Source organism: Cucumis melo, chromosome 10 (assembly GCF_025177605.1).
Source record: "Cucumis melo cultivar AY chromosome 10, USDA_Cmelo_AY_1.0, whole genome shotgun sequence".
Lineage (NCBI taxonomy): Eukaryota > Viridiplantae > Streptophyta > Magnoliopsida > Cucurbitales > Cucurbitaceae > Cucumis > Cucumis melo.
The window spans coordinates 4,510,630-4,538,583 of record NC_066866.1 but is presented as its reverse complement, the minus strand read 5'-3'; the positions used below and the strand labels follow the sequence as shown (position 1 = coordinate 4,538,583).

The window sequence follows — 27,954 nt, the reverse complement described above, 5'->3', positions numbered from 1 at the left end:
CCCCCAAACAAGGGTTATGATAAAACTAGTTTTTTCATAACACTAGTTTTATCATAACACTAACCCTTCCTTAAATCAACCATTCCCCCAAACGCACCCTAAGGGACTAAAGAATGAAAATTTCTTTTAAAATAATGGCAAAGAGTGCAGGAAAGGAAGATAAAAAAGAAAGTGAAAATTTTATACTCCTTTCAGATCTTGAAGCCTCTATTTTCTTCGGCCAATTGGTAACTTCCACTTGACTCGAGAGGTTTTGATAACCTCTCCTTCACACCATAACATGCACTACCATCCTCCAACCCATTGTCTTAACTAAATTCTCGAGGGTGTATTCTCCTTCTTGGCCCTTCTTTCATTCTGAATGCTACTGGGGGGCCTCAAATGTTACTAGTTTACTGTGGTGCTTCTAATTCGGAGATCCAACAATAGAGTAATGAAATGATATGCATACATTTTCTAATTGATGTAAGATTGCTTTTTGTCACCCCCACAATCTGACGATGCCGCAAAACATAGAAGCTTTCCTCTTTTTGTGTGCCATCTTTTTTCACGTTATGTTCAATCTGTTGGTTTTTTTTGGCTATTACAGCATCTGTTTTGAAAGAAAAGCTTTCATCCTTGGGTGCATCTGGAATATTAGCTGACCATCAACTTCAAGCGCAGCTGCAAGAATATCATCTGAAAGGGTGAGCTTGTGCATTATTTTGTACTCTCGATTGAAAGAAATAGGGGAAAGGGATAGCATCTGCTTTACTTGTTTTTTGTATTATTTTTTCTTTTTGGGTCTTTGATCTCGATTTATGTTGAAGCTGAAAGCAAACTTTTGAATTGGCTTTTTAGAAATATATTAGGTTTAGAATTAAGAAACATGGTTTATTTATTTATTTATTTATTTCAAGGTTCAAAGAGGGAGCACAAAAAAAAAAAAAGAAGAAGAAGAAGAAGAAGAAGAAGAAGAAGAAGAAGAAGAAGAAGAAGAAGAAGAAGAAGAAGAAGAAGATAAAAACAACCAAATAAATTAGAAACTCCAAATACTACAAAAGTTAAAAAAAAAAACGAAAGAAACGGAAGAACATTGAAGAGCAAAACAGCTAAGAAGATCTTGACAAACAATGAGCTGAAGCAACAAAAACCACTCCCATTAAACTGCAAAAGCTGCAGCAAGATACTGCCAAGAAGAAAAGAACATCCATAAACCTTTGAGGAAAGCAAAGAAGATGCCATCTTCAGTAGTATGCAAGATCTTGTCGAAAGAAACCACCAAATAGACAAAAACTTAAACTGAAAAAATGCTAAAAAAGCAAAGGCACGTTAACTTTCTCAATCAGAACCTTCTCATGCATGCCAACCTAAGTAATTAGACTGAAACACCTGTCCATTGTCTCAACCAAACATAAATTGTTTAGAGATACTTAACCAAAAGCTCTTCAATCTTGTTGATGGTTGACCCAAAATAATCTAGGAATTCCAGAGTTATCTGGAATAATTCATTGTATCCTCGTTTTTCAGATACTTTGATGGAAGGATTGATATTCTCACCATTCATTAAACATCAAGAGAACACTTTGAAGGAAATGCAATGTCACATCCATTTTCAAAAACTACACCAATTTTCTCTTCATACGACTCCTTGGATGACCCTTCGGCTACCAATTCTTGACTCAATGAACCAATCTCCTTCTCATCTGTAGTCCCTTGTTGGACATCCAACAAAATTGGAAGGACACAAAGTACATTTGGCCCATTAAGATGACATGCACAAATCAAGAAATGGTACAAATCTCGTCCTCATCTAGACCACTAAAAGTTATATTAGAGTCATTGCCAGATCTTTCATTTTCCAAGGTGCAAACTATTTACTTCTTTTCCCGTTGACTAGATCATTTCGAAAATAAAGGATTTTGCACCTCTGAGTTTGATGATTTCCTGAGTTAACCATCATCTGACTTCAAAAACTAAGTAGATGAATGACCTTTCAAATCGTTCGTTTCCTTGAAAAAATTTCTTTATACACTATTCAAATTTCTTCCTTCAATACCATTGGAAAGAGTGGTACATGGGTGCGATCCTGGATATGTTGGGGTGGGGTCCCGCATAACAACTTTTGATGTCTTTTACTTATAATACTGTCAAATAGAGAGATTCTATTCTATTTTTTATTTTTTTGAAATGAGAAATGTTGGTTCCTTCATTTCATCCCTCTTTTCTGAAAGAGAGAACTGAAAAATATTAATGCTTGCATGTCTCAAAATTAACACTATTAGTTACTTCTTGGAGATCATTTTTGTGATGTACTATAAGTGGTTGGGTTTTCTCCTTTTTGTAACTCCATTCCTCGATTAAATAGAATACTTGTTTCCTCTCCCAAGAAAGAAGAAGAAGAAGAAGAAGAATAAAACTTAACACTGGCGGTACTTCTATACTTATGAGTTATGACCTTTGAGGTCGGAAGTAGACTTTGAATTAAAAAATTCCTCTGCTAATTAATTCTGTAAGCCTTACTGGTACAAATTTACAACACCAAATTTGGTTAGAATATTTGGTACTAATTTAAGTTTGGAGAAGCTTATCACTGTGTATTAACCAAATACTTTGGATATTTAGCTGTAAAATTTTAGGTAACATTACCTTTACTTAATGGAAATAAAGTCTTGAATTTCCAAACCGACATGATTTATGTTGACACGACTATCGAAGTCATGAAATAAAAACTATTCATTAAAAACTAATAATATCTATAAAAATTAAGTTTAAAAGTCCCCTTTCAACCTCGAATGGATGGTTTTGATCATCAATGAGAGGTTGTTAGGGATGATAAGGAGGTTATTTCTTTCTTCTTGAATCCTTATAGTGTCCAAAATTAACAAAGAAAAAAAAAGGGGAAAAAAAGACATGCAAATTGGCTTGTCGGACATGTGTCCACCGCGTGTTTGGATGAATACGTGTCACACTGCTACCACCTCTAATATGAAGTATCCATGTTTCTTAGGTCGTATTTTTTGTTGGAAGGCATAGGAGGATTTAAATCATATCCCTTGGTGTTGTGAGTTTGCAAGTATTGTTTATGAGTTCTTTTTTCAAATGTTTGATAGCTCTTATATTTGTGAACATTGGGGTATGATCGAGGAGTTCCTCATCAATCTGCTCGTAAGGAAAATGGTTGGTTTTTATGGCTTGTTAGGATGTGTGCGATCTTATGAACTTCGTGAGGTAAAGTGGAGCAATAGGACTTTTAGAGGGGTGGATAGGGACCCTAGCCAGGTTTAGTCTCTTTTTCACTTTCCTATCCTCTCGTAACTATTCTTCCAACATTATTTTGCATGGTTGGAGTCCCATCCTACATAGGGATGCTTCTTTTGTGTGTGCTTGTTTTTTGTATGTCTGTGCAATTTTTTTTCCTGATGAAAGTTGTTGCTTATATTATATTATATGACAAAAGAAAAAAAGAAGAAAAAAAAAAAGGGAGAAAACCCTCTTTAACCCAATGTCTAGAATAACTAGTCTAATCTCGTAAATGATCAAATTCTATAACATTTTTCGATCTCCATGTAACAGGAGAAAAGATGCAAGACTCATTTCAGCCTCAATCCGAGTTTAGGTTGGGCCAACGAGTCCACTTTGTCGGTGATCCCAGACGTACTGGTACAGTGGCTTTCATAGGAACCCTAGAAGGTTATTCAGGAACCTGGGTTGGAGTGGACTGGGATGACAACAATGGCAAGCATGATGGTTCCATCAATGGGGTTCGCTATTTTCAGGCAAAGTCAGAACGATCTGGTTCGTTCGTTCGGGTCCAGAATTTGAGTATTGGAATTTCGCTGCTCCAAGCATTGGATCTCAGATATAGAGGCGACTCTACAAAAGAAGAAGAGGGTATGTATCTACGTGCGTGATCATCACTATCTAGTTGCTCCTAGCTTGGCTGGCTAATTGTGGTATATAGTATATGTAATCTTGCTGCTTAAACCCAAAATTTGTTTCAAACGTTTATTCATTTTACATTTACTAAGAACGAAGTGCACTTTTGTTCCATGTGTAAGAAGTTGTTTCGGTACTTAATTACTTGTCCACATTTCCATAGGCTTGCTCTACATTTGTATTTGCTTTCTTGCAGATGAAATGTACGTACTCTCAGCCAGTGACAAGCGTGTATCTGTTCAGTTTGTGGGTAAAGATCTTATTAAGGACAAGCTTAGTCGTTTTGAGGAGTTAACTAGTGTATCCTTGTCATATATGGGTGTTAGCTCTCTCGGGGATCCAGGTCAAATTGGCTCCGTCTTGCCAAGTAAGTTTCTTGACCGCAATAAAGTTTACGTTTGCCTTCACTGATTCGAATACCTTGTTGATTTTCAAGATACTGTTAATATGCAGACGTGCCCCTTGTGCATTTTTTTTTTAAATAAAAAACATTGTATTAAACCAGAGTAACAAAAGACTAAGCTCAGACATTTGGAGTTGAAGCTTCTTCTTGGAGCTTACAACTTTATTTATTTTATTATTTTATTTTTTTGGTGAAAATGTATCGTTGACAACTTCTTCTTGCATTGCTGTTAATAATTATTTTTGTAATGCAGATCTCTATTTAATTATCAATTTAGATTGGAGGTGTTTTGTTGTTGCTAACTCTTTGAATTATGCTTCAGGGCCTCTCATCCCTAAGGCTTATTGGCTGTGTTTTTTTATTTTTTTATTTTTTTATTTTTGTTTTGTTTTTCCTTTTCTTTTTCTTAGTTTATTTCTGTTTTTTCAAGAAATCATTTGGAGCTGAAGAATTGATCACTGATGATCACCCTTTTAAAGTTGATGCCTAGCTTCTTTTGATGAATTTTATTTGCTCTTTCTATGGACTATTTATGAAAGAAACATTAAATTTTTTTTTGAAACGGAGACAAGCTTCTTTATTGATAGAATCTCAAAGTACAAGAGAATTATACGATAAGAATAATAGAGAAGCCTAGAGAGAGAGAAGTAGATAGATAGGATCAGGAGGTGCACCCGGACATCTCAACTAGGTTGACACTCCATAGCGCCATCATCCAAACAAAAGTAAAGACCATATAAAGACCAGATACAGCAGTACAACCAGCCAATCTAGACAAAATGTAAACTGAAGAAATGCAATACAAGAAAAGAATCTAAACAGAAAAGACTGGACTTCGGAAAAGCCGTTGCCCCCTTATAAGGTGAACGTCGAATGAAGGCAGTCCAGTTGAGACAAATATCCCGAATTGAGTAGTCTTTGAATTCAGCGTTCAAGGAGCACCAGGTTGCTGTGTTCCTTTTTAATGTGTCCACAACGTCAAACCAACCCCTTTCCTTGTTGTGAAAAATACGCTGATTGCGCTTTTGCCATATTTCAGCCAGCAGCGCTTTTGCCATATTTGTCCAAATTAGATTTGGTTTCTTTGGCAACAAGAGTCCCCGCAGTAGCTGAAAAACATTGGAGCTTAAGGATCCGTCAAAAACCCTTACCACTTAATGCTATTCCAGCATTTAGAGGAATAGGAGCATAAGATGAATACTAAGTGTAGTAAATCCTCACTGTCCTTTAAACAAGGAGGACACACCGATGGCAGCAAGCACTTATTAGGAAGCTTCCTTTGCATAATCACGGAGCAATTAAGAAGTCCGAATGCCATAATCCAAACTAAAATGTTTATACTCCTTGGGCTGCTGGTTTTCCAAAGAACTTTATAGCAATGAAGGATAAAAGGAGAGAAGTCTCTAATAGTAGAATCAAAGTCTTCATTGTAAATCAAAAGTTATCAATACAAGAAGACAATTCCTCTATTTTTAAAGAATTGTAAAACAAACTAATCCTAATTCTTATTTCAAAGAAACTAATTCTAATCCTAATTTGATTGGCAGACTCTAAACAAATCAGGAAATAGCCTTAGCAGTTCGTGGATCAGTATCTTTAGAGAATGGGAAAAGGTGGTTGAGTTGGCAACTTTCAAAATATAGAACGAAAAAAGAGTAGCTTTCTGAACAAATTCATGGGTTGGTGATCTCCCTCTTAAATCTCAGTTTCCAAATATATTCAGATTAGCTCGGCAGCCCAATGGTTCAGTTGTTGCCCATTGGGATATGTCACTAATTCTTGGTCATTAGTCTTCCGCAGATTGCTAAAAGATGAAGAAATCCAAGATTTCCAAAGGGTATTATTAACATTCATATCTTTGAAAGGTCTAACGGATTTGGTTGATAGGAGAGTTTGGTCATTAGAATCCTCGGGCCATTTTTTAATTAAGTCCCTTTCGAAGCATCTCTCTCCCTCTTCTCCTTTGGAGAAAGATTGCTTTAAAGTACTTTGGAAAACCAGCAGTCCAAGGAGAATAAATGTCCTGGTTTGGATTATGGCAGTTGGTTCTCTTAATTGTTTTGAGATTATGCGAAGCTTCCCAATATGCGTTTGTTGCCATCAGTCTGCCCCCTTTGCTTGAAAGACAGTAAGCTTCTAATACACATTCATTTTCTCTCCTTCTCATCTAGTTGTTGGTTTAGCATATTTTCTATGCTCAAAACAGCTTGGGTCTTTGATGGTTTGCTAAGTACCGATGTGTTTCAATTATTGAGGGGACCCTATTTATCAAAAAAACCTTTTCTAATTTGGGTTAATTTGATAAAGCGCTTCTAGTTGAGATTTGATTTGAATGTAACCAAGGCATTTTCCATGATAGAAAAAGGATTGGGTTGACATCGTAGACAGTTCTAAAAGAAACACCGCAGCTTGCTGCTCTTCAAATGCAGAATTTAAAGATTGCTCCATACAGGATTTTTGCCTCAACTGGACTGCCTTCATCTGAAGAGATTCAATGCAGTTTTCCCCTGATTGTTAGTTCAGATTCTGTGTTTTTGTAGTTTTGATGGGATTTGATATGTATTTCTACCGTTGAGTTATTAATTTTCAGCTTTGCTTTTGTCTTCCGTAGGTAGCTTATATAGTTATTTTGGTCATTACATGACCTTAGTACCGTTCTTGTATTTGGATATGATGGGGATGCTAAGGGGATGTCAACGTAGTTGGTCATTACATGACCTTAGTACCGTTCTTTCCCCCATTTCTATGCTTCTCTATTATTCTCACCGTATAACTCTCTTGTACTTTGAGTTTATTAATAATAAAGAAGCTTGTCTCCTTTTCCAAAAAAAAAAAAAAAAAAACTAAAGGAACTAATCATTATTTTAATCAATCAAGGAAATTATTCCTAATCCCAATCAATTAAGGATTTACCCAAGATATCTTAATTTACGCTGATCCTACCACCACGTCATCTATCCCTCCCAAAAAAGAAAATTGTCCTCGAGTTTCAAAAAGAAAATTATCAACACAAACTTCTTTTTCCTCATGATTTGTTAGAATCCCCAATAAAATTGTTGCCATATGGAGATCTTGTCCTGCTACTACAATGACCGAAGGAGCCCAATCAAAAAACTGTAGAGCATGATCCTCATAAAAAATTTTCTTTGGTTGTTGAGGATTGAATACACTCTTGTCGGCAAGATTTTGCTCGACCATTTTAGCAAAGTTGAGTATCAAAGCAACCCATAAACCCATTTGAAAAGTTGTTGCATCGTCCAGGATTTGTGATGAAATGATTTGAAATAGCCCACAAAAAAGGAGGCAGCAAATTGAAACTGGGGAGGACTGAACCCAGATTGGGTCATACAATTTTGAAGAGGTTGGAGAGCGTGAAATACATGCCAGGAATTGAGCACACATAGTAGGTCGGATTATGTGGGTCAAGTCGAATGGATCATGTGTTACCATGTATTCTTCCTCGGTTTCTTCCAAGCAATTGACTGCAACCAAAAATTCGAACTTCTTCAAATTGGGTTGCCCATGGTTGTTGTCTCCTTCACTGAAATCACCTCCATCTATTATCACATCTTTCTTGAACAAGACTGCCTTAGCCTTTACACTAAAATTTTCTTTGCTCATTTCTTCTTCCTTTTTCAATTGGTTCATGTGTGGTTTCCAAATTTCTTTTGGGTTTTCCTCTTTTCCGAGCTAGATTTTTCTTTTGTGTTTCTTTTAAGATTCCACAACCTTGGTTGAATTCTTGATCTTCTTTTACTCTTGCAAGCTCTACGTTTTGATTTTCTTGATTTATTTCTGTTTTTAGTTCTTGCCATTGTTCTGAAACTTGATCCATGTTTTGATTCATCTTTCCTAACAAACGTTGGATCTCTTTTAATCCCTTCTTTATTTCCTCCCATACTTCATAATTGATGTACCAATTGGGATTTCTTGAATAAGTTTCAACCTCATAATTGTCGTAGGATTGATTTGTGAATTTTTTTGAATATGTTTCAATGTTTCTTGGTTGTTCTCCATAACCAAAATAAGGATTTCTGCCCCTAAATGTTTATTTCTGCTATAAAATTCATTCTTGGACGATTCATCAAATTTCTTCTTGCTCTTGAACTTAAAGGGTTTCTCCTAATTGGTTGTGTGACTATTCAACAACGAGCATAGCTCAAGAAGCTCCTTTCGAGTTTTTCGGTCTTCCATTGGCAACGGTCGATCTTTGTCTAGACGGTTGCTCAGACACCAAATGGATGTAGCCTAAAGGATAAAAGTAGAGTAATCTCCAACAATAAAATCAAAGTCTTTATTATTGTTTACATTAAATTAGGTTTATTCCTATTTTGTATTTTTCTTTTATGTTCCTTTCCATTATTGAGTTTGTTGGAGTTCATTCTGCAACTCACCGTATTTCAATTTAAGTTAATTATTCAATAACATACAAAATTAGGATGGTATCAAAGCGAGGTTTGTAGAGTTTGTTTCATTCAATCGCTGCCACCTCTTTGTCTCTACCAGTGGTCGTTGTTGGCCGAGACGGACTAGATCTACGCATAGATCCGTTGCCTAAAATCAGGTCTACACATTGATTTCTGCTCTGCTGTATGAAGAGATCAGACATAGACCAGACTGACCACCTAGTTCTGGCATTGACCAGTCCCAACACAGCCTAGCCATATTTGTTGCTGCACGTTTGTCTGTTCACAATGACCTCCCTGCCCAAATCTGTTTGTGTACCAAATCTACCGTCTCTGTTAGTTTCTGCTTTGCTGCAAGTGTAGATCCTACGTCACCCAATCCAGACGTTGTCCCTTGTTCTCTCTAGATCCACACCAGATAGGCCCTGCTCAGATCCAACCGACCATCGCCCATTGCCTTGCTTGTTCGAGATCTCCGCCGCTCAGATTTACCCATCTATCTCCCTTTCGTGCCCAAATCCATCTGCACCTCATATCAGTGCAATGATTCAGTTTCAAAACCAGTTCGGTTCAAGTCATTCGAAATGGTCTGGGTTCAGTTCATGTTCGTCGGTTTGATTCGTGTTTTTTTTTTTTTTTTTTTTTTAATTTTACATAGGTTTGGCTTGGTTTGGTTCACTTGCTTAGTTGATTCTGCCTTTCTGTCCAATTCTTTTCAAATCAGCAATTTGTGGGGTATGTCTCTAGCCTAGTTCTTTGTGTTTTTATTCATTGCAGGTACTTTGTTCAGTCTCAAAGTTTTCTGTATGAATAGACCTTCGTGGGTTCAGATCTTTATGAAGATCCATGTTTTAGCTCAATAGTTCGTGGCTGACCTTTATGTGTTTCTAGCCCAGTAGAGTTCATGAGCTTGTTTCCAACTTAGAAGTTCTTTGTGGGTGGCTGTTTCCAACCCCGGCTTCTGTGCTTTAATTCGTGAGTTTGCTTCAATTTCTGCCATTGAGTCGCTTCGGTCCATTGTTCACAAACTCAAATTGTTTCTACCTCCTTGAGTTTGAGGTTAAATTAAATTAGGGTGTTTTCCTATTATGTATTTTTCATATCAGTACTTTCCTTTTATGTTTTTTTTTTCCTTTATTGAGTTTGTTGGATTCGATATATTCTGTAATTCACTGTATTTCAATTTAAGTCAATTATCCAATAATATACAAATTTAATTATTATAAATCAAAAGCTATCAATCCAAGAAGAATTCCTTTTACTTATGGAGAATTTTGAAGCAAACTAATCATAATCCTAATTAATCAAAGAAATTAATCCTAATCCTAATAAACCAAAGGAGCTAATCATAATCCTAATCAAACAAGAAAACTAATTCTAAAAGTAATCAATTAAAGATTTAACCAAGATTTCCAAATTTACTCTAATCCTACCACAGCATAGGTTAGCAGTTCAGTGTTTTCTGGGATGATCTTTTTCTCTATTGCTGTTTATCCTTCTAATGTGATCATATATGATTCATATGCAATGTCTCCATTTCAGACCTAAAACAGCTTGACCTGACTGGAAATTTGCTATCAGATTGGAAGGTAAGATTTAAAGAAAATCATTCCTGTTCACCATCTTAGCAGGACTCTCAATTAAGATGTACATCACAGCTTGCAATTAACTGCCATTTTCAATATTAGAATTTACACCTGTCCTATATCCCCCCATAGAGCCTTTGTTGCTTTTTCAGCAAGTACTTTGGTTTATGTTAGGTTTGATCAGTTACTTACTGCTTCAGGGTGAAGACTTGGTAGGGACCCATTGGTTGTTTTTTCACTTGAAATATGAAAATTGTTCATTTATTTTTACTATGTGGTTTTTATAAATTCAACCATTCCAACGTATGCATGCCTTTGTGGCCTTGTCCAATGGCCAAAGCCGTGAATTTTAACTTAAATGTCTTTAAGGTTTGGTCTTTATCACGCACTGCAGGAAGTTTTGATACCCTACTGGACATCTGTTTAAATCTATTTCCATCCAAGAAATAAAAGAGATGGAATGAAAGAAAGAACAAGCATATTTCTGTTTTTTTTTTCCTTCTAAAATTGTAATTTCTTTGTTTGTTGGCACTGGCAGTTTGGTGGTTATGAATATCATTGTCTTATTGTTTATCTCCATCTATTCCTGCAGGATATTAGCACCCTTTGTGACCAGTTACAAGCTCTTGTAGCCATCATTTTATCGAACAACTTATTGTCGTGTGAAATCTCAGGGCCCCTTCAATTGAAACACATTCGTATTTTAGTTCTAAACAATACTGGAATAACTTGGATGCAGGTTAGTATCGTTGAGAGAAGGGATACTTTTTTGTTCCTTCCCATGTCCCTAGTATATCTGAAGTGTAATTTTATATGATAGGTTGAAATACTTAAACATTCACTGCCAGCTATAGAAGAACTACACCTGATGGGAAATAATATAAGCGAAGTAAAGGTATTGATTTGAGATCCTTAAATTTTCTAGCTGTTGCATGGATATATAATAATTTGATCTCTAATTGCAGTTCCCTTGTGCTGATTATTGATTTCATTTGTAACTTGTTGCCAGTTGGTTTGCTCTACCCCTTCTAAAATCTTGAAAAATGGGCAAAGATTTACTCTTCTACTAAAATCCAGAGTAGGGGGAATAGAAATCTGTTTATACCTTTTCGAAACAAAAACGAGCCTCTTTTTTTTTTTTTTTTAAATATAGACAAACTTCTTTATTAATAATATAAACTCAGGGTACAAGAGATATATACATTGAACGTAATAAAGAAGCCTAAAGAACAGAAAGCAAGGGGATCAGAAGGTGCACCCGGGCATCTCAACTAGGTTAACACCTCCTTAGCACCAAAACTTCATATCCCAATTATAACATTGACCAAAACAACGATGCACTAGAAAATACACAATTGAGTCCAGCTTAAATGCATAGGCCTGAGACAGACAAATGCGAAAATTAGAGGCAATACAAAAACAACAGCGGTGTCAAAATGGCTGAGCCAAACAAAACACCTGCTGAGAAATCCAAAAACTGAATACAAAATAAACTGTAAAAAAGGCCTGCCAAAAACAAAGATTAAAGGGTTGGTTGGGAGAGGAAAACTGCCCAATTGAGGCAAATATCTTGAATGGAGCAAGCCCCAAAATCCTTGTTCAAGGAACACCAAGCTGCCGCGTTTCGCTCTGTGGAGAGAAGAATTTCTGGACTAGGTTTTTCCTTATTGTGAAAAATCCGCTGGTTTCTCTCAAACCGCAGTTCAGAGAGGAGAGCTTTTGACAAGTTTAACCATATTAGTCTAGGCTTCTTGGGAAGCGGAGGACCCTCCAGAAGCTGAAGAACTGAGGAACAAAGGGAGCCATCAAAAACTCAAGCAATATTGAAAATGGAGAAGATTCTATTCCAGCTGAAGGAAGAGAAGGGGCATAACAAAAAGAGATGGAGTAGAGTCTCATTAGCCTTCAAGCAAAGAGAACCAACAGGGGGCATTAAACACTTGTTAGGTGCCTTCTTTTGCAGAATTGGACCCAAAAAGCATGACCCATCAGAATATTAACTCTCCGAGGGCTATTTGACTTCCACAAGGCTTTAAATAAACATTTATCCATTGGGGAGACAGAATGTAAGTGCACCGAGAGAGATTTAATGGTAAAACGACCTTGATGGTCAATTGACCCTATTTTGTGGTCTTGGTAATTAAAAACTTTTTCAGATGAGAGGAGAGAAAGTAAGGATTGGAATTCTGCGATTTCAGCTTCTTTTAAGCTTCTTCTAAAGGATAAAGACCAAGAAAGGGTGTCCAAATCCCAATGGTCTGCAACCGAGCCATGGGGAAGTAAGGCAATTCTATAAAGTAAGGTAAAAAGATATTTAAGAGGGGAATCACCAACATAAATGAGCCTCTTCATTAATATAATGAAATGAAACTAACGCTCAAAATTGGGTAAAGCATAGACTCGATTGGTGTGTTCTCTACCAAATTTAGTTTCCTACTCTTCACGAAAAAACAAAAGTGGATTGTAAGCTCCACCGATTAATTTCATTTGGGAGTTTTAAGTTCCAAAGTAGTCATTTTTTCTTTGGATAGTTAGCTATAGAAGATTAAACATGCCTGATAGAATGCATAGATAATCCCCAAATTGGGTCCTCTCCTCTGGTGTGCATGAGGAGTCCATTGACCATCTCCTTCTTCATTGCCCTTTCTAGACTAGGGTGTGTATTTGGCTCTTAAGAATAGGTGACTGGATGATTGAATGTTTGTGGGGCATACCCTTTTGAGGAAGAACTAAAATTTTGTGGTGTCCTGAGACTATAGCGCTTTTTTGTCTCATCAGAGAAAAAGAAACTAACAGATCTTCACAAATGATTTTTTTTTGGTAAATGGTGGTGTTCAAATCATTAGAAGTTCTTTTGTAATGATAGTTTTATGATATATCTGATTAGAAGACTTTTCTTGTTGTTCTTGGGGGACTTTTCTTCCCTAGCACTTAGATGTTCTATGATTATTTGAAGTTCTCCCTTCTTATAAAAAAGAAGGGAAGAGAAAAAATTGAAATGATGTTGTAGTCTTTCATTACTTGTGAGTTGCAAGTCTTACTTCATCGTGTTAACACTGTTGATAGGCTTGTTAAGAGGACTCTGCTTGTTGGGCCGTTTGGTTGCGTGCTTTGCTTTGTCGGGAAGCGGAGGAAGACCTTGATCATCTCTTTTGGGATTGCTAATACGTGCGTGCTGTGTGGAGCTCTTTTTTGTAGGAGTTTGGCTTTAACTTTGTTGGTCGAAGGAGTGTTTGTGCTACGATCAAGGAGCTCCTCCTCCATCCGCCCTTCAGAGAGAAAGGGGTGTTTTTTCTGGCTCGCAGAGGTGTGTGTTGTAGTTGGGGGGAAAGGAATGATTGGGTTTTTTGTGGTAAGGAAAGGGACCATAGGATTTGGGGTTTGATTAGATTTCATTTGTTCCTTTGGCCTCGATTTTGAAGACCTTTTGTAATCGTTCCATAGGTTACATTTTGATTAGTTGGACCTCATTTGTTGGTCTCTTTGTATAACCCTCCGAGTCTATTAATAAAGAAGTTTTTGTCTCCGTTTCAAAAAAAAATTAGTTGGACCTCCTTTCTTTAGGCGATGTGTTTTGGTGGATTGGTTTTTTTTATGCCTTTATATTCTTTCATTCTTTCTCAACGAAAGAAGTTGTTTCTATAAAAAAAATGCTTCTGCATTGCAGAAATGAATTAAATAATGGAAGGATTTATAAAGTCAATTAGTCCAATTAATCGGTTCATAATTGTTTGTCACTTTGCTGTGCGCATCTATGCTACTCCTTGTAAACTTTTATTTCTGTTGTGATCTCATTTTCAGCCTGAATCGTCCTCTATGGTTGAAGGATTTAATCTTCTGCGGCTTTTAAATCTGGAAAATAACTGTATAGCTGAGTGGAACGAAATATTGAAACTTGGTCAATTAAGAAGGTATTGTTTTTTATTATTTTGTTCATTTATTGATTCAACTTGGAGGTTGATGAACACTGGTTTGTTGCATATTTCTTTGGAACGTTTGACTATGCTATCAGCTTGGAGCAGATTCAGTTAAATAACAACAAATTGAGCCATATATTTTATCCCAACTTGGATGAATTGCACGAGTTATTTGGAGATGTTGAATTACAAGGAGATTGTTTTCCATTTCAAAATTTGCGATGCCTCTTTCTCGGTTGAGTATCAAGGTTCTTTACAATTGATGTCTCTGTGGAGATTGTTTGTTTTAATTAGCTCTAACTTGTGTTTCTCTATGTACTTCAGGAGGCAACAACATTGATGATTTGGCTTCTATCGACGTCTTAAACTCATTCCCTAATTTGATTGTAAGATTTTATTGAATATGGTATTAACTAGTGAGTACTTCATATGTTATAACAAACAATACAACAGATAGTTGTTATAGTTGAATTAAAAAAAAAAGCAATAACATTGCTAGACACATTATAGATTCTACATTGCAACATTGAGCTCTTTTTCACTCACTTCTATCAATTCTTATATTTTGTTAATTTTTTTTCCTTCAAGGACATCAGGCTGTCAGAGAATCCGATAGCTGATCCCATGAGGGGTGGGATTCCCAGATATGTTTTAATTGCACGATTGTCCAAAATTCAAATTATAAATGGGAGTGAGGTTTGAAGCATTTGAAGCCCTTTTCTTTTTGCATCATTACATTATCGTTAACCGAAAGACTTTTATCTCATATATTAGGTAACTCCTCGTGAAAGAAGGGACTCTGAAATACGGTATGGAAACAATATTTTGAGTGCTTGTCTATTTCTTTATTTTGTTTGCATTTGTAGTTTCCTCCCCTTTTTCATATTTTTCTTTTTGATAAGAAACAAACATTTCATTGATAAAAATGAAATTAGAGGAAACCCAAGCACCTTAAGGTGATTATAAAAAGCGCACCAATAAAAAGCCGCAGACAAAACAATGTCAAAAGAAGAACTAAAAGATATAAAAGAGTCTTAAAATATACACCTATTACGTTTGCCCCATAAAGTTCAAAAGAAATCCCGAAGAACAGCCAGTCAAATAACCTTCTTGCGACCAATGAACAGGTGGCCCACCATAAGCGGTAGACCAACCAAAAGCCTCCAAATGAGATCCCAAAATTGTCAAGCAAAAGGACAATGAATAAAAAGATGAGCAGAGGATTTTGCATTAGCACAACACATAATACACCAAGGGTAAAGAGACGTATAAGGCCTACGACATTGGAGGTGATCAGCAGTATTTATAGCCTTATAACTAAGCTCTCAAAGAAAAATTTTAATTTTCTTCGTGAAGTGATCGATCCAAATGATAGAATAAAAATCCCTTTTAGAAGGCTCGAGAGCACTTGTTAAGTCATCAATCATAGATTTCAAAGTAAACGTAGATGAGAAGTCAATAGTCCATCTCTATGAATCAGACACCAAACGAAACTGATAGAAGACAAAATAGTAGACAAAGATACCCATTCCTGAATTTCATGTTTAGCAAAATTACGTTGAAATTGCAAGTCCAAAGTCTCTGAATTAGTGAGCCAAGCTTTAGCAACAGAAATATTAGGAGTACTAGAGAGACGGAACAAACGAGGAAAAATCACAAAGAGCATACCACAATCATGCCAGCCATCTTTCCAAAAAAAGGTAGTGTCACTAGTACCAAGACAATGTTGAGTTCGAGAGAAAACAAGGTCAGTAGTATGGCAGATGGAATTGTTTCTTAGCAAAGGGAAGCAGTACTACTTCATGACTTCTCCTATCCTCGATGACCATTTGAACATGATCTTCCGTGAGAGTACTAAGAGGGATATATTGGTAACATTAGTTGGATATTAGCAAGGGGTTTGGTGGTAATTAGCTAGGGAGTCTATATTATAAATATAGAGAGAGTTAGGGTGTGGGAAAGGAGGACAAATTTTGGGTGAGTCACTTTATCGTGTGTGAGAGAGAGCCTCTTGAAAAACTGGTAATCTCTTCTTTAATATTGGAATATAGTTTGGTGTGTTTTCGTTTATTCGGGTAGCTATCATATTTTCTTTTGGAGTTTAGAACCTTAAGAAGACTGGTTATTTGATAAAATGAATGGAAATGGAGAAATTGAAGAGCCCTTCCTTTTTAGAAGAGGAGGGTTACCCAAACCTGTACCTCGGTTCTTCATGTTATTGAAAGCAAACTCTGCTTAAGCAAGGTACAAATCCCACTGTTCTCAATCCATTTAAGCAACAAATGAGATTCCCTAATGTTCTATTTTGTAACTTTCGTTTTGCCAATGGTTTGGGGCTGGGAGGTAGTGCTAAACTTCAAAGTCGTATCAAACTTCTTCCATGGGGTACACCAAAAAATGGCTGAGGAAGTTCACCTCCCGGTCGGATACAATTGATTTTGGCACTCCGTGAAGACGAACCACCTCTCTAAATAAGAGATTTGCTATATAGACAACATCATTCATTAGTTTTCTTGCACACTAAATAATGAGCCATTTTGCTAAAACGGTCTACTACTACCATCATTGCATCATACCCCTTCTGTGTTTTGGGTAGATCAAGCACAAAATCAGCTGATAAATCCCCCCAAATGATTGTAGGAATAGGCAAATGTGTGTATAAGGTAGCATTTGTTGAAGTTCCTTTGGCTCTTCTGCAAATAGCAGATCTCTTAACAAAGTTGCAAGTGTCTTTTCGGATTTGTGGCCAATAGACTATCTTAGCAACCAGCCTATACGTCTTATCTCGGCCAAAATGGCTCGCCGAACCTCTTAAGCGATCTTCTTTTGTCAATGCTTCTCGAAGAGATGTATCTGGTATGCATAAGAGTTCATTTTTGAAAAGAAAACCATGTACACTATTGAAATCTTTGGAGTTGACATGATTAGTTCACTTGTGCAAAATCTTCTCAAAGTGTATGTCAACCTTGTATAATTTTGGGAGATGACAAGCATATTTTGGTGGATAAGCATATGGATCTCATATAAAGGTTCAAAGCCACTACTTTGGTGGATAAGGCTGTAAGGTGTTTTTTTTTTTGCTTTAAGCATCAGCCACCTTATTTTTTTTTCCCGGCTTGATGTTTGATAACAAAAATCAAAGTGTTGAATGGGTGAGATTCATCTAGCATGCATTCGACTAATATTCTTTTGTGATTGAAGATTATTGAAAGCAATTAACAACAACCCGAGACTTACATGGAAACCCGAGAACCGGGAGAAAAACCACGATACTTTAGTTTTTATTATTTTTCTTATGAACAAAAACAATAGGTACAAAGGGAAAATAAATAGAGTACAATAGGAATAAGAAAGGAAAAAATTTAGGAAATATTTAGGAAATAAAATCTTATATTTTATTCTTTCCAAAAGTACTAATTCTAACACTCCCCCTCAAGTTGTGAGGTAAATATCAATGAGTCCCAACTTGCTAACGCAAAGGTCGAAGTGTGGTCGGAGAAGCCCTTTGGTAAGAACATCAGCAATCTGTTGGCTTGAAGGAATGTACGGAATGCATATGCTTCCACTGTCAAGTCTTTCTTTGATGAAATGTCGATCAATCTCAACATGTTTAGTTCTATCATGTTGAACTGGGTTGTTAGCAATACTAATAGCGGCTTTATTATCACAAAAAAGCTTCAATGGTGTCTCACATTCATGATGAAGATCTGACAAGACTTTCTGGAGCCAAATTTCCTCACATATTCCCAGACTCATAGCTCTGTATTCAGCCTCAGCACTGCTCCTGGCCACAACACTTTGCTTCTTACTCCTCCAAGTTACAAGATTGCCCCAAACAAAGGTACAATAACCGGAGGTAGACTTTCTATCAATAACAGATCCTGCCCAATCTGAGTCAGTATATGCCTCAATGGTCTTTCTATTTGTTTTTCTAAACATCAACCCTTTACCAGGTGTATTTTTCAAGTATCTCAGGATTCTGTTAACAGCTTCCATATGTTTCTCATAGGGAGCCTGCATAAACTGGCTGACAACACTCACAACAAAGGAAATATCAGGACGAGTATGGGATAACAGATCCTGCCCAATCTGAGTCAGTATATGCCTCAATGGTCTTTCTATTTGTTTTTCTAAACATCAACCCTTTACCAGGTGTATTTTTCAAGTATCTCAGGATTCTGTTAACAGCTTCCATATGTTTCTCATAGGGAGCCTGCATAAACTGGCTGACAACACTCACAACAAAGGAAATATCAGGACGAGTATGGGATAAGTAAATTAATTTACCTACAAGGCGCTGATATTGTTCTTTATCAACTGGAACTTGATCATCAGAGTTTCCTAGTTTACAGTTGAATTCAATAAGAGTATCAGCAGGACGACATCCCAACATACCTATCTCGGTTAGCAAATCAAGGGTGTATTTTCTCTGAGACACGGAAATACCTTCTTTTGATCTAGCCACCTCCATTCCAAGGAAATATTTCAGATTTCCCAAGTCTTTGATTTCAAATTCATCACCCATTCTCTGCTTTAGTTGACTGATTTTTGTTTGATCATCTCCAGTCAAAACAATGTCATCCACATAAACTATTAGAATAGCAATCTTTCCTGTCTTGGAAGCCTTTGTAAATAAAGTATGGTCAGAGTGCCCTTGACTGTACCCTTGGGACTTGACAAAGGTAGTGAATCTGTCAAACCATGCTCTCGAAGACTGTTTCAGACCGTATAGAGATTTTTTGGAGTTTATACACCTGCTGACCAAATTGGGCTTCAAATCCTGGTGGGGGGCTCATGTAGACTTCCTCCACAAGGCCTCCATTCAAAAAAGCATTCTTAACATCCAGCTGGTATAGAGGCCAATCTTTGTTCACAACAACAGATAGCAGGACTCTAGCAACTGGAGAAAAAGTTTCTGAATAGTCAATACCATATGAGTGAACCCCTTTGCAACTAACCTTGCCTTGTGTCTATCAAGCGTACCATCTGCTTTGTATTTGAGAGAGAATACCCATTTGCATCCTACAGTTTTATGTCCCTTGGGTAAAGCACAGATCTCCCAAGTTCTATTCTTTTCGAGAGCCTTTATCTCTTCCATAACAGCATTCTCCCATTCAGGACACTCTAGAGCAGTGTAGATATTTTTCGCTATTATGGTAGAGTCAAGGCTTGCTGTAAAGGCTCTAAACTGTGGAGAGAGATTATCATAGGAAACATAGTTGCAAATGGGATGTTTAGTGCATGATCTGGTACCTTTTCTCAATGCAATTGGAATGTCAAGAGAGGGATCATACTCATCAAGTTTTCTTGTATGACCCTGTTCAGCTTCATCGTTACTGGTTTCTATTCTAACCTCAGTCTCATCATCACGGTTCTTTTCTTCCATATTTTCAAGAACAACAATATTCACTCATTGTATTATTAGTACAAGGTTTTGCAGGGTTTTCCATACCTTGGTCTCGAGGAGGTTCGAAATTTTGGACTGGAGCCGGCGGTTGACTAGTGGGGGACCCAACTTCCTTTCTGAGATTCCTTCTGTAATATGTTTTTCAGGGAACTTGGTTTGTGGGTAAGATTATGGGATGAGGATCAATGTTAGACACGGTAATAGGAGTAGGTTCAACAAATTCAAAGGTGCTGTTAGACTCTTCACTCACATTCTCCCCCTGAAGATGGCTAACGGGAAAGTAGGGTCGGTTTTCACAGAAAGTAACGTCCATAGTGACAAAATATTTCCTAGACGGCGGGTGAAAACATTTATAACCGCGTTGGTGAAGGGGATACCCAACAAACACACAGGCCTGAGCCCGAGGGGTAAATTTGGTCTGATTAGGGCCGAAATTATGGACATAGGCGGTGCACCCAAACACACGAAGAGGAACCTCAGAAATAAGACGAGTAGAGGGGCAAGAATCCTTAAGACAATCTAAGGGAGTCTGAAGGTGGAGGATACGAGAAGGCATTCTATTGATTAAGTGAGCAGCTGTAAGAATAGCATCTCCCCACAGGTATGATGGAAGGGAAGTGGAAAGCATAAGTGAATGGGCTACTTCCACAAGGTGTCGGTTTTTTCGTTCGGCCACTCCATTTTGTTGAGGAGTGTAGGCACATGAGGTTTGGTGAACAATCCCCTTGGAGGCTAGAAATTCACTAAGGTTATGGTTTTGGAATTCCCGACCATTATCACTTCGAAGAATTGCAATTTTTGTATGAAATTGTGTTTTGATAGTATGATAGAAGTTTTGGAAAATGGATGGAACCTCGGATTTATCTGTGATAAGGTAGACCCAGGTAAGACGGGTATGGTCATCAATGAAAGTTACAAACCACCGCTTTCCCGAGGAGGTGGTGACCTTGGAAGGACCCCAAACGTCACTATGGATGAGGTTAAACGGTTGTGTAGGTTTATATGGTTGTGAGGGAAAAGAGACTCGATGTTGTTTAGCCCGGATACACATCACAAGATAGAGAAGAGACATCAAGTTTAGAAAAAAGGTGGGGAAATAAATATTGCATATATGTAAAGTTTGGGTGGCCCAGTCGAAAATGCCACAACATACAGTCTTGTTCAGAAGTGCTAAAGTAGGATGACAGTAAACTAACCCTAGACAAACTACATGAGGTATCATCATCAAGGATGTAAAGTCCCCTGCTATGTCGGGCAGTGCCAATCGTCCTCCCCGAGCTCATGTCCTGAAAATAAACCGATTCAGGTAAGAAGATAGCTTTACAATGCAACTCACGAGTGATCTTGCTTATAGATAACAAATTGTAAGACAGTTTAGGGACATGCAAAACATTCTGGAGAGCAAAACCGTCAAAGGGAACTATTTGTCCTTTGCCAGCGATCGGAGCTAGAGAGCCATCGGCTATTCGGATTTTTTCATTACCGGCACACGGGGCATATGAGATAAAGTGTTTCGAAGAACCTGTCAAGTGATCTGTAGCCCCCGAGTCTAAGATCCAGGGATTCTTCCCATCAACGCTAATAAGCCCAAGGGACTGAGGCATACCTGACTGAGCAATGGCACCCAGAGTCGGAGTCTTGGTCTGGCTCGCAGTAGGATCAGTTGATTGAGAAGTGCTAGCAGGTGTAGTCTCACTAATGTAGGCACGTCCTGAGTTCTGTTTCTCGTTGGAGGACCGTTTCTTAGCTCCTGGGGGACGACCGTGGAGTTTCCAACACTGATCCTTGGTGTGCCATTGTTTCTTGCAGTGCTCACACACAGGAATTGACTTTCCATTATTCTTGTCACTGTCATGATTTGAGGACCGAGCGCTAAAGACAGCGGAGTCAATGGTAGGGGTAGTCAATACACCCATGGCATTAGTGCGATCCTCTTCCAAGCGGACTTCAAAACAAACTTCCATTAGGGAGGGAAGAGGTCTTTGTCCGAGTATACGACCACAAACATTATCAAATTTGGGATTAAGTCCTGCAAGGAAGTCATAAACACGGTCAGCCTCTTCAAGTTTAGCATATTGTGTATTGTCATTTGGTGTGTCCCAAACTGTCTCTCTGCACAAATCCATCTCTTGCCAGAGGAGAGAGAGCTTGTTAAAATAGGTAGTTACGTCCAGGGTCCCTTGTTTGCAATTATGGACCTGCTTTCGCAGTGTATATAACCGAGAGGCATTCTGTCGTTTCGAGTAAAGTGTCTGAGTTGTATCCCACAAATCTTTTGCTGTGGCTGCATATAGTAGAGGCTTGCTGATCTGTGGTTCCATACTATTAATCAGCATGGACCGAATAAGTGAGTCCTCTCCTTTCCAGAGTCGTTCCAAGGCGTCTCCTGGTGGAGGACGTACAGTCTCTCCAGTTAAGAAGCCGAACTGGTATCGACCTTCGAGGAACATCTTTATTGATTGGGACCAAGAAAAATAATTTTGACCATTTAATTTTTCGCCTGAAAAATTCCCTGTAGACGAACCCAAAGAGCCAGTTATATAATTTGACTGTGAATTAGGAAACGAAGTTACCGAGTTCTTGGAATACATCGGTAACTCGGTTGGTTTGGAATGCGAAGATTCGCCCGCTTCAATGTCCGATCTGTTTTGGGGTTGATCAATTCCGTTACCAGAAAACAGCGGTTGCTGTAAAGAGTCAACGTACAGCTGCTGCTTACTGTACTGATTTGACAGATTTACGGTTGAGGGTTGCTGTCCGGAGCTCATAGACGGCGCGTGGGGATGCGGATGGTCGGAAGGGTTTGACGGTTGGACATCCGACGGCACGTAGAAGGGAATGGGATGGGCGGTGACGTGAAACGGCGGCGGCGCATGGGCCCACGCGCCGGACACGAGCGGCGCGTGAATCATCTTCTGGTCAGACGGCGGCGCGTACGGCTGCGGAACCACTCCCGTTGGGTAGATCGGCGGTTTCTGTAGGTTCTGGAGCAGTTTCTCCATGGCGGCGGCGGCGGCGGTGACGGGTTCAGTTTCGATCTGGGTTTCTCCTAGGTTATTTTCTAGGGTTTCGTTATTGCTTTGCTCTGATACCATATTGAAAGCAATTAACAACAACCCGAGACTTACGTGGAAACCCGAGAACCGGGAGAAAAACCACGATACTTTAGTTTTTATTATTTTTCTTATGAACAAAAACAATAGGTACAAAGGGAGAATAAATAGAGTACAATAGGAATAAGAAAGGAAAAGATTTAGGAAATATTTAGGAAATAAAATCTTATATTTTATTCTTTCCAAAAGTACTAATTCTAACAAAGATATTTCAAAGAGAAATAGTCGGTAAACAGCAAGAATTCTTTGAAAGTAGTAATGCTCCCAGTGTCTTAAGGCTCTCACAAGAGCTTACTACTTGCTCATAAGTGCTCCATGCTTGCTGTGAACTACTTAGCTTATCACTGAAAAATTGAATAGGATGTACTTGTTGAGCTAGAAATCCACCAATGCCAAGTCCACAAGCATCCACGCAACCTCAAATAGAGCTGAAAAATCCGGTAGCTTCAAAACAGGACTACTACTGAGCTTCTCCTTAATACTTTCAAAACTTTCTTGTTGTTTCTGCCCGAAAAGAATCTTCCGTTCCTCAAACTTAGTCATGGGTGGTGCAATTGAGCTGGAGTTTTTAATAAACCTTCGGTAGAAAGATGCCAAGCCGACCAAAGCTTGTATACTAAGAAGCACAAACACTAACACACAACATGATACTGACACAACGATTTTAAAAAAAGTAGGATACGACATGTCGGGGACACATATATTTGTTACAAAAATAAATATATATGATGCATCTATTGTGAAATAATACTTTTATACATCAAAATAACAAGCATAAAATTAATTTCGGTTTAACTAATAGGTAATCCTAATTTTAAATAAAAATAACGGTATAGTTAGGGAAAGATTTAAAATTGAAAAATAATAGAAGAGAATGAAAAAATAAAAAAGAAAAAACAGAAGAGAAAGAAAATAAATAAAAATAGAAATGGATGATAAAAGAAAAAAATTGAAAACAAAAGAAGGAAGAACAAAAAAGTGGGGAATGATGTAGTAGGAATAGGATATTATGGTAAAATTCTTAATCTATTAGGATTAGGATTAGTTTCTTTTATTCATTAGGATTAGGGTTTATTAATTAGGATTAATAATTAGTTTCTTTTATTAATTAGGATTAGGATTAGTTTGCCATAAATAGAGTACTTGTCTTCTTGTATTCGCAACTTTTAAACATTAATATAATTCTCGTATTTGAATTACATCAAATTGATATCAGAGTAGCCGTTTGGGCCAACGTTAACTGCTACCAGTCGGGAAACTCTTTGCGACGCCGATCACAAGAGGGAGCTTTGTGAGTTGTGCTCTTTGCCGAACAACACACATCTAATAGGAGGAACACTTAAAATTCCATAAGAAAAAAACAAAAAGTTCGTCAAAATCTTGGAAGAATGGACTATTATCGATCAACGAAGACGACAATGAAAAAATATAGCAAATTTGTATAGGCAAGAAAGTCAAATTTCCTCCCAAAAGCAATATTATAATTCTGACTCAAGTGATTCAGAAGAAGAATTTCAATATAATAATTTCACCCGTGCTTGATTTTCTCAAACCACATTTAAAATTTGATTATAGTGATTCTAGCGATTCTGATGAAGATTCTAGTGCAGTTTAGAGCAGAATAACAAGGATAAACAAATTAAATACAACGTGACAAAAATATCAAGACATATGATGAACCTTCCACAATGAGGAGAGGAAAACATAAGAGATGAACGAAGAAGACCTACTCATAAGAGATGAACAAAGAAGACCTACTCATAAGAGATGAACGAAGAAGACCTACCCAAATAGTGGCGGAAAGAAGTTTTCATTCGAAAGAGAAAACGATGGACCCAATTTGAGCAGGAAGGCGATATTTTCATAAATATTATGACCAAGTCCAAGAAGAAAGACAAGAAGATAAAATCCACATACCTTCATTCAATGGCAATTAAGACTTAGAAACTTTCCTCGATTGGATAAAGAATGTCGAGAACTTTTTCGATTGTATGAACACAACGGACGACAAAAAAGTAAAATTAATTGTCTTCAAGTTGAAATCAGGTTTGGTGGAATCAAATTCAGTTGAATGGAAAGTTGATGGGCAAAAGGCCAATAAGAAATTGGCAACGAATGTTGAAGATGATGAGAATTAGATTCTTACTACCAGATTATGAACAAATTCTTTTTCAACAAAATCAGAAAAATATGTGAAAGAATCAAACTGCGGCTGGCATGGCTGGCTTTACTGAGAGAATAGAAAGAAAATGCAGCAAAAACAGAGGAAAACCATATGGAAAAACCTTTCAACCATTATTCACAAAGAAATATAAAGGCTGAAAAGCAATCTCAATTTGACAGTGCGTCAGAGACAAAAAATGAAGAAGATGATCCGAGTAAAAAAGGTAAAATGTGCAAAGAAGAGCTCACTTTTGAAGAAGAAAAAATTAAAGAAAAAGAAAATGAAAGGTAACTGAAAATAAACATCTGACCAAAAAAGAAAAAAATTGCTTGGCTGATGAAGGAAATAATTGGAAGACAACTGACATCCCATTCACAATCGTTCACAAGTTGGCTGTCTTCTTCTCTCAACCAGTCTTCTGTTTTTTTTTTTTTTTGGGTGTTTCTTTAGCAACCCGAATCTTTCTATTGCCTGTAAATATTACATGTTTATAATTGGTTTGTAGCGTTTTTCCATTTTCAAGACAATTGTGATGCGATGGGCATGTGTACCGGTGTGTGTTTGGCAGTGGCAAAAGGGAAACTAGTAGTTTTGTTGCGAGTTGCATATACCCTTGCTAATTTCTTCAAGAAAACTTTAGATAGAAATTAACAGTCATCTTTTTTGCAGCTACGTACGCATGGTTATGTCAAATCTGGATGGCAATCGTGAGGAGACGTTTAGGCTACATCCTAGGTAACTTCATTTGAGTAAAACTGAGTCATGGGTGGTAATGATGTCTTATCGATGCTTACGAGATGTGAGGCATTTTTTCTCATTTTGAATAACAAAAACATGAGAAAGTGCACAAACTTACCCCTGTTGCACCCGTTATTTCTTTGTTAATGTTGTTGATGCTGATATATTTATGCATCAGATTTGAAGAGCTTAAGAGATTTTATGGGATTGAAGATAATAGGGCATCAGTCGGACCAGCCGGACCTCAGAAGCTGTCTTCTGGTCTCATATGTAATGTGTAAATCCTGAAATTTGAAGTATGGGACCTTTTAAACCATTACTTATCCTCATGGAATATTTGTGTGATAAATTTCTCCAGCAATCACTTTAAAGTGTGTGGGAGCATCAATTGGTGAGAAGCCACCAGTGACAAAGAAACTGCCACCCGCTACATCAGTTACCGTCCTTTCTTTTAACATGGTATTTTGTTGCGTCATGTTGCTAAGCCTCTAAATAATGACTTGTGATCTTTAGGTTGGCAAGTTAAAGATGCTTTGTGAAAGCTTTTTCAAACTAAAATCTATCAAGCTAAAGTTGTATCTTCAAGAAGAGGTTTGATCACATAATTTCTTTCCGAAACCATTAATTTATAGCCATCACCTTCTAATGACGTCCTATTGTCATTAATCTGCAACTGAGCTTGCTTTACATTCTCAGGATTCTCCCATGCCGATATTGCTTGAGGATGATATGACATCTCTGATGGATCTTGGAGTTGGGAATGAATCTAATATTCTTGTGGATGAAGAGAGTTGAAGGAAGTAAACCAAAAAGTTCTTCGATTATTACTGCATTTCTTTTATTCTTAAATTTTCTGTATTATCATGATTCACCCTGCCGAGGCTTGAAAGATGTTATCAAGTTTGCACCCATATTTACTTTTTTGAATATCATATTCTACAAACATAAAACTGAAAACAGGATGTCAAAGACTTTTGTTTGAACAAGATGTGAACAATGCTGAAATGATTTGCTTCGCTGAAACGTAGTTGAATTTTCTGATTATTATTTGATATATATTGATCGTTAGTGGTATTGATTACTATTTGATAGTCGTCAGATTAATATTTGATATTGATTGTTATCTTATAACTATGCTAAGATACTATTTTGTAATCTGATTGGTTTTTATATTAATTGGTATCTCACACTACCAATTGAAATCAATTACTATCCAAACTAAATTGATATATAGTTTAATCTAAAAAATATTAGACCTTCCTAATAAAGAGTTAAGAGTTAAGTTTAAAATAATATTAAAAATACTAAGAACAATAATAAAAGAATAACAAAGAAGTGAACTCCCTTCTTAAAAAGAAAAAAGAGATGAACTTCTTCAACTCTCTCTCTTTTTAACTTAACTAGTAGGTAGTGAAATTTTCCTTTGAGTTTGGTTAGTTGGGGAGAAAATGAGGGTGAAAGTATGAGAGAAAAATAATGAAGAAAGAGATGAAAAAATTAGGGAGAAATAAGAAAGGGTAAATTTGAAATACGAAGAAATCAAAACAAGAATAAATTTCCAATCTTCCTCATTCTCAATACAACTTCAAATCCATAGAAGAATGGAGAAATAATATTTTTTTTTAAAAAAAACACTAAGGCTAAATGGATATATAGAAAAACATATATAGGATAAACACTTAACAATTTATTGAAAAAGACCGAAGCCGCGGTATTTATTTCACTTTATCTTTGGAGGCTCAAGCAGAGGCGCGTTATTTATTACTTCTAACTCTTGTTTCGGAGTCCGGCCACGAAATTGATTCAATTGTGAAATAAATAAAATAAGAGAGAAAATCTAATTTGTTTCTTCGTCTTTACAAAAAAAAGAAATAGACTACTCAAAAATTTCACATTTCTTTTTTTTTTTTTATGTGCAAATATATATGTTCATATATCTATCTATATTGATATATATTGAATTGCAGATACAGAAATGATAGAATCTGAGAGCTAAATTTGCCTCGATTGTTTGTCTCTTAGTTGTTCATAAGATAGGACGAAAGATCATTTTTTTTGAGGTCCTGATACTCATTATGCCTAGCATTGAATAGACTGGGTATTCACCTTATCAATATCTCAAATCAATGATGGATTTTTTTAGTGCCTAAATGGGGCACTGAATTGGTTTGACTCAAAAAACAGCCTAGTAAAAGAAATAAGAAATAAAAATTTAGGTATACATCAAAAATTCAAAAACCTTAGCTTCATTTATCATTTATCTAATTTGAAGAAGGGATGAAAATCATTACGATTAAGAAGT

The 27,954-nt window shown here is 36.9% G+C and overlaps 1 protein-coding gene across 4 annotated transcripts; it reads left to right on the top strand.

Moving 5' to 3' along the window:
• Nucleotides 1-196: 196 nt before the first annotated feature.
• Nucleotides 197-26,675, top strand: LOC103488852 (tubulin-folding cofactor E). Of its 4 annotated transcripts, XM_008447766.3 has the most exons (17): nucleotides 197-465; nucleotides 590-686; nucleotides 3,556-3,873; nucleotides 4,115-4,285; nucleotides 10,270-10,316; nucleotides 10,906-11,052; nucleotides 11,134-11,208; nucleotides 14,115-14,224; nucleotides 14,326-14,465; nucleotides 14,555-14,616; nucleotides 14,819-14,926; nucleotides 15,005-15,039; nucleotides 25,584-25,649; nucleotides 25,831-25,922; nucleotides 26,011-26,087; nucleotides 26,166-26,243; nucleotides 26,349-26,675. In XM_008447766.3, exons 3-17 carry the CDS (start codon nucleotides 3,564-3,566, stop codon nucleotides 26,445-26,447), a joined length of 1,617 nt encoding a protein of 538 aa, XP_008445988.2. In that variant the 5' UTR covers nucleotides 197-465; nucleotides 590-686; nucleotides 3,556-3,563; the 3' UTR covers nucleotides 26,448-26,675. The 4 variants fall into 4 exon arrangements, with proteins under 4 accessions (XP_008445988.2, XP_008445987.2, XP_050947247.1 ...); XM_008447765.3 differs by lacking the exons at nucleotides 197-465; nucleotides 590-686 and adding an exon at nucleotides 1,740-1,773; XM_051091290.1 differs by lacking the exons at nucleotides 197-465; nucleotides 590-686 and adding an exon at nucleotides 3,025-3,210.
• Nucleotides 26,676-27,954: the final 1,279 nt, after the last annotated feature.

Bases quoted from the DNA above. Each gene is read 5' to 3' on its own strand.
- LOC103488852 (XM_008447765.3), top strand. The intron at 10,317-10,905 runs GTAAGATTTAAA...CTATTCCTGCAG, and splicing joins ATTTGCTATCAGATTGGAAG to GATATTAGCACCCTTTGTGA. The intron at 25,650-25,830 runs GTAACTTCATTT...TTTATGCATCAG, and splicing joins ACGTTTAGGCTACATCCTAG to ATTTGAAGAGCTTAAGAGAT.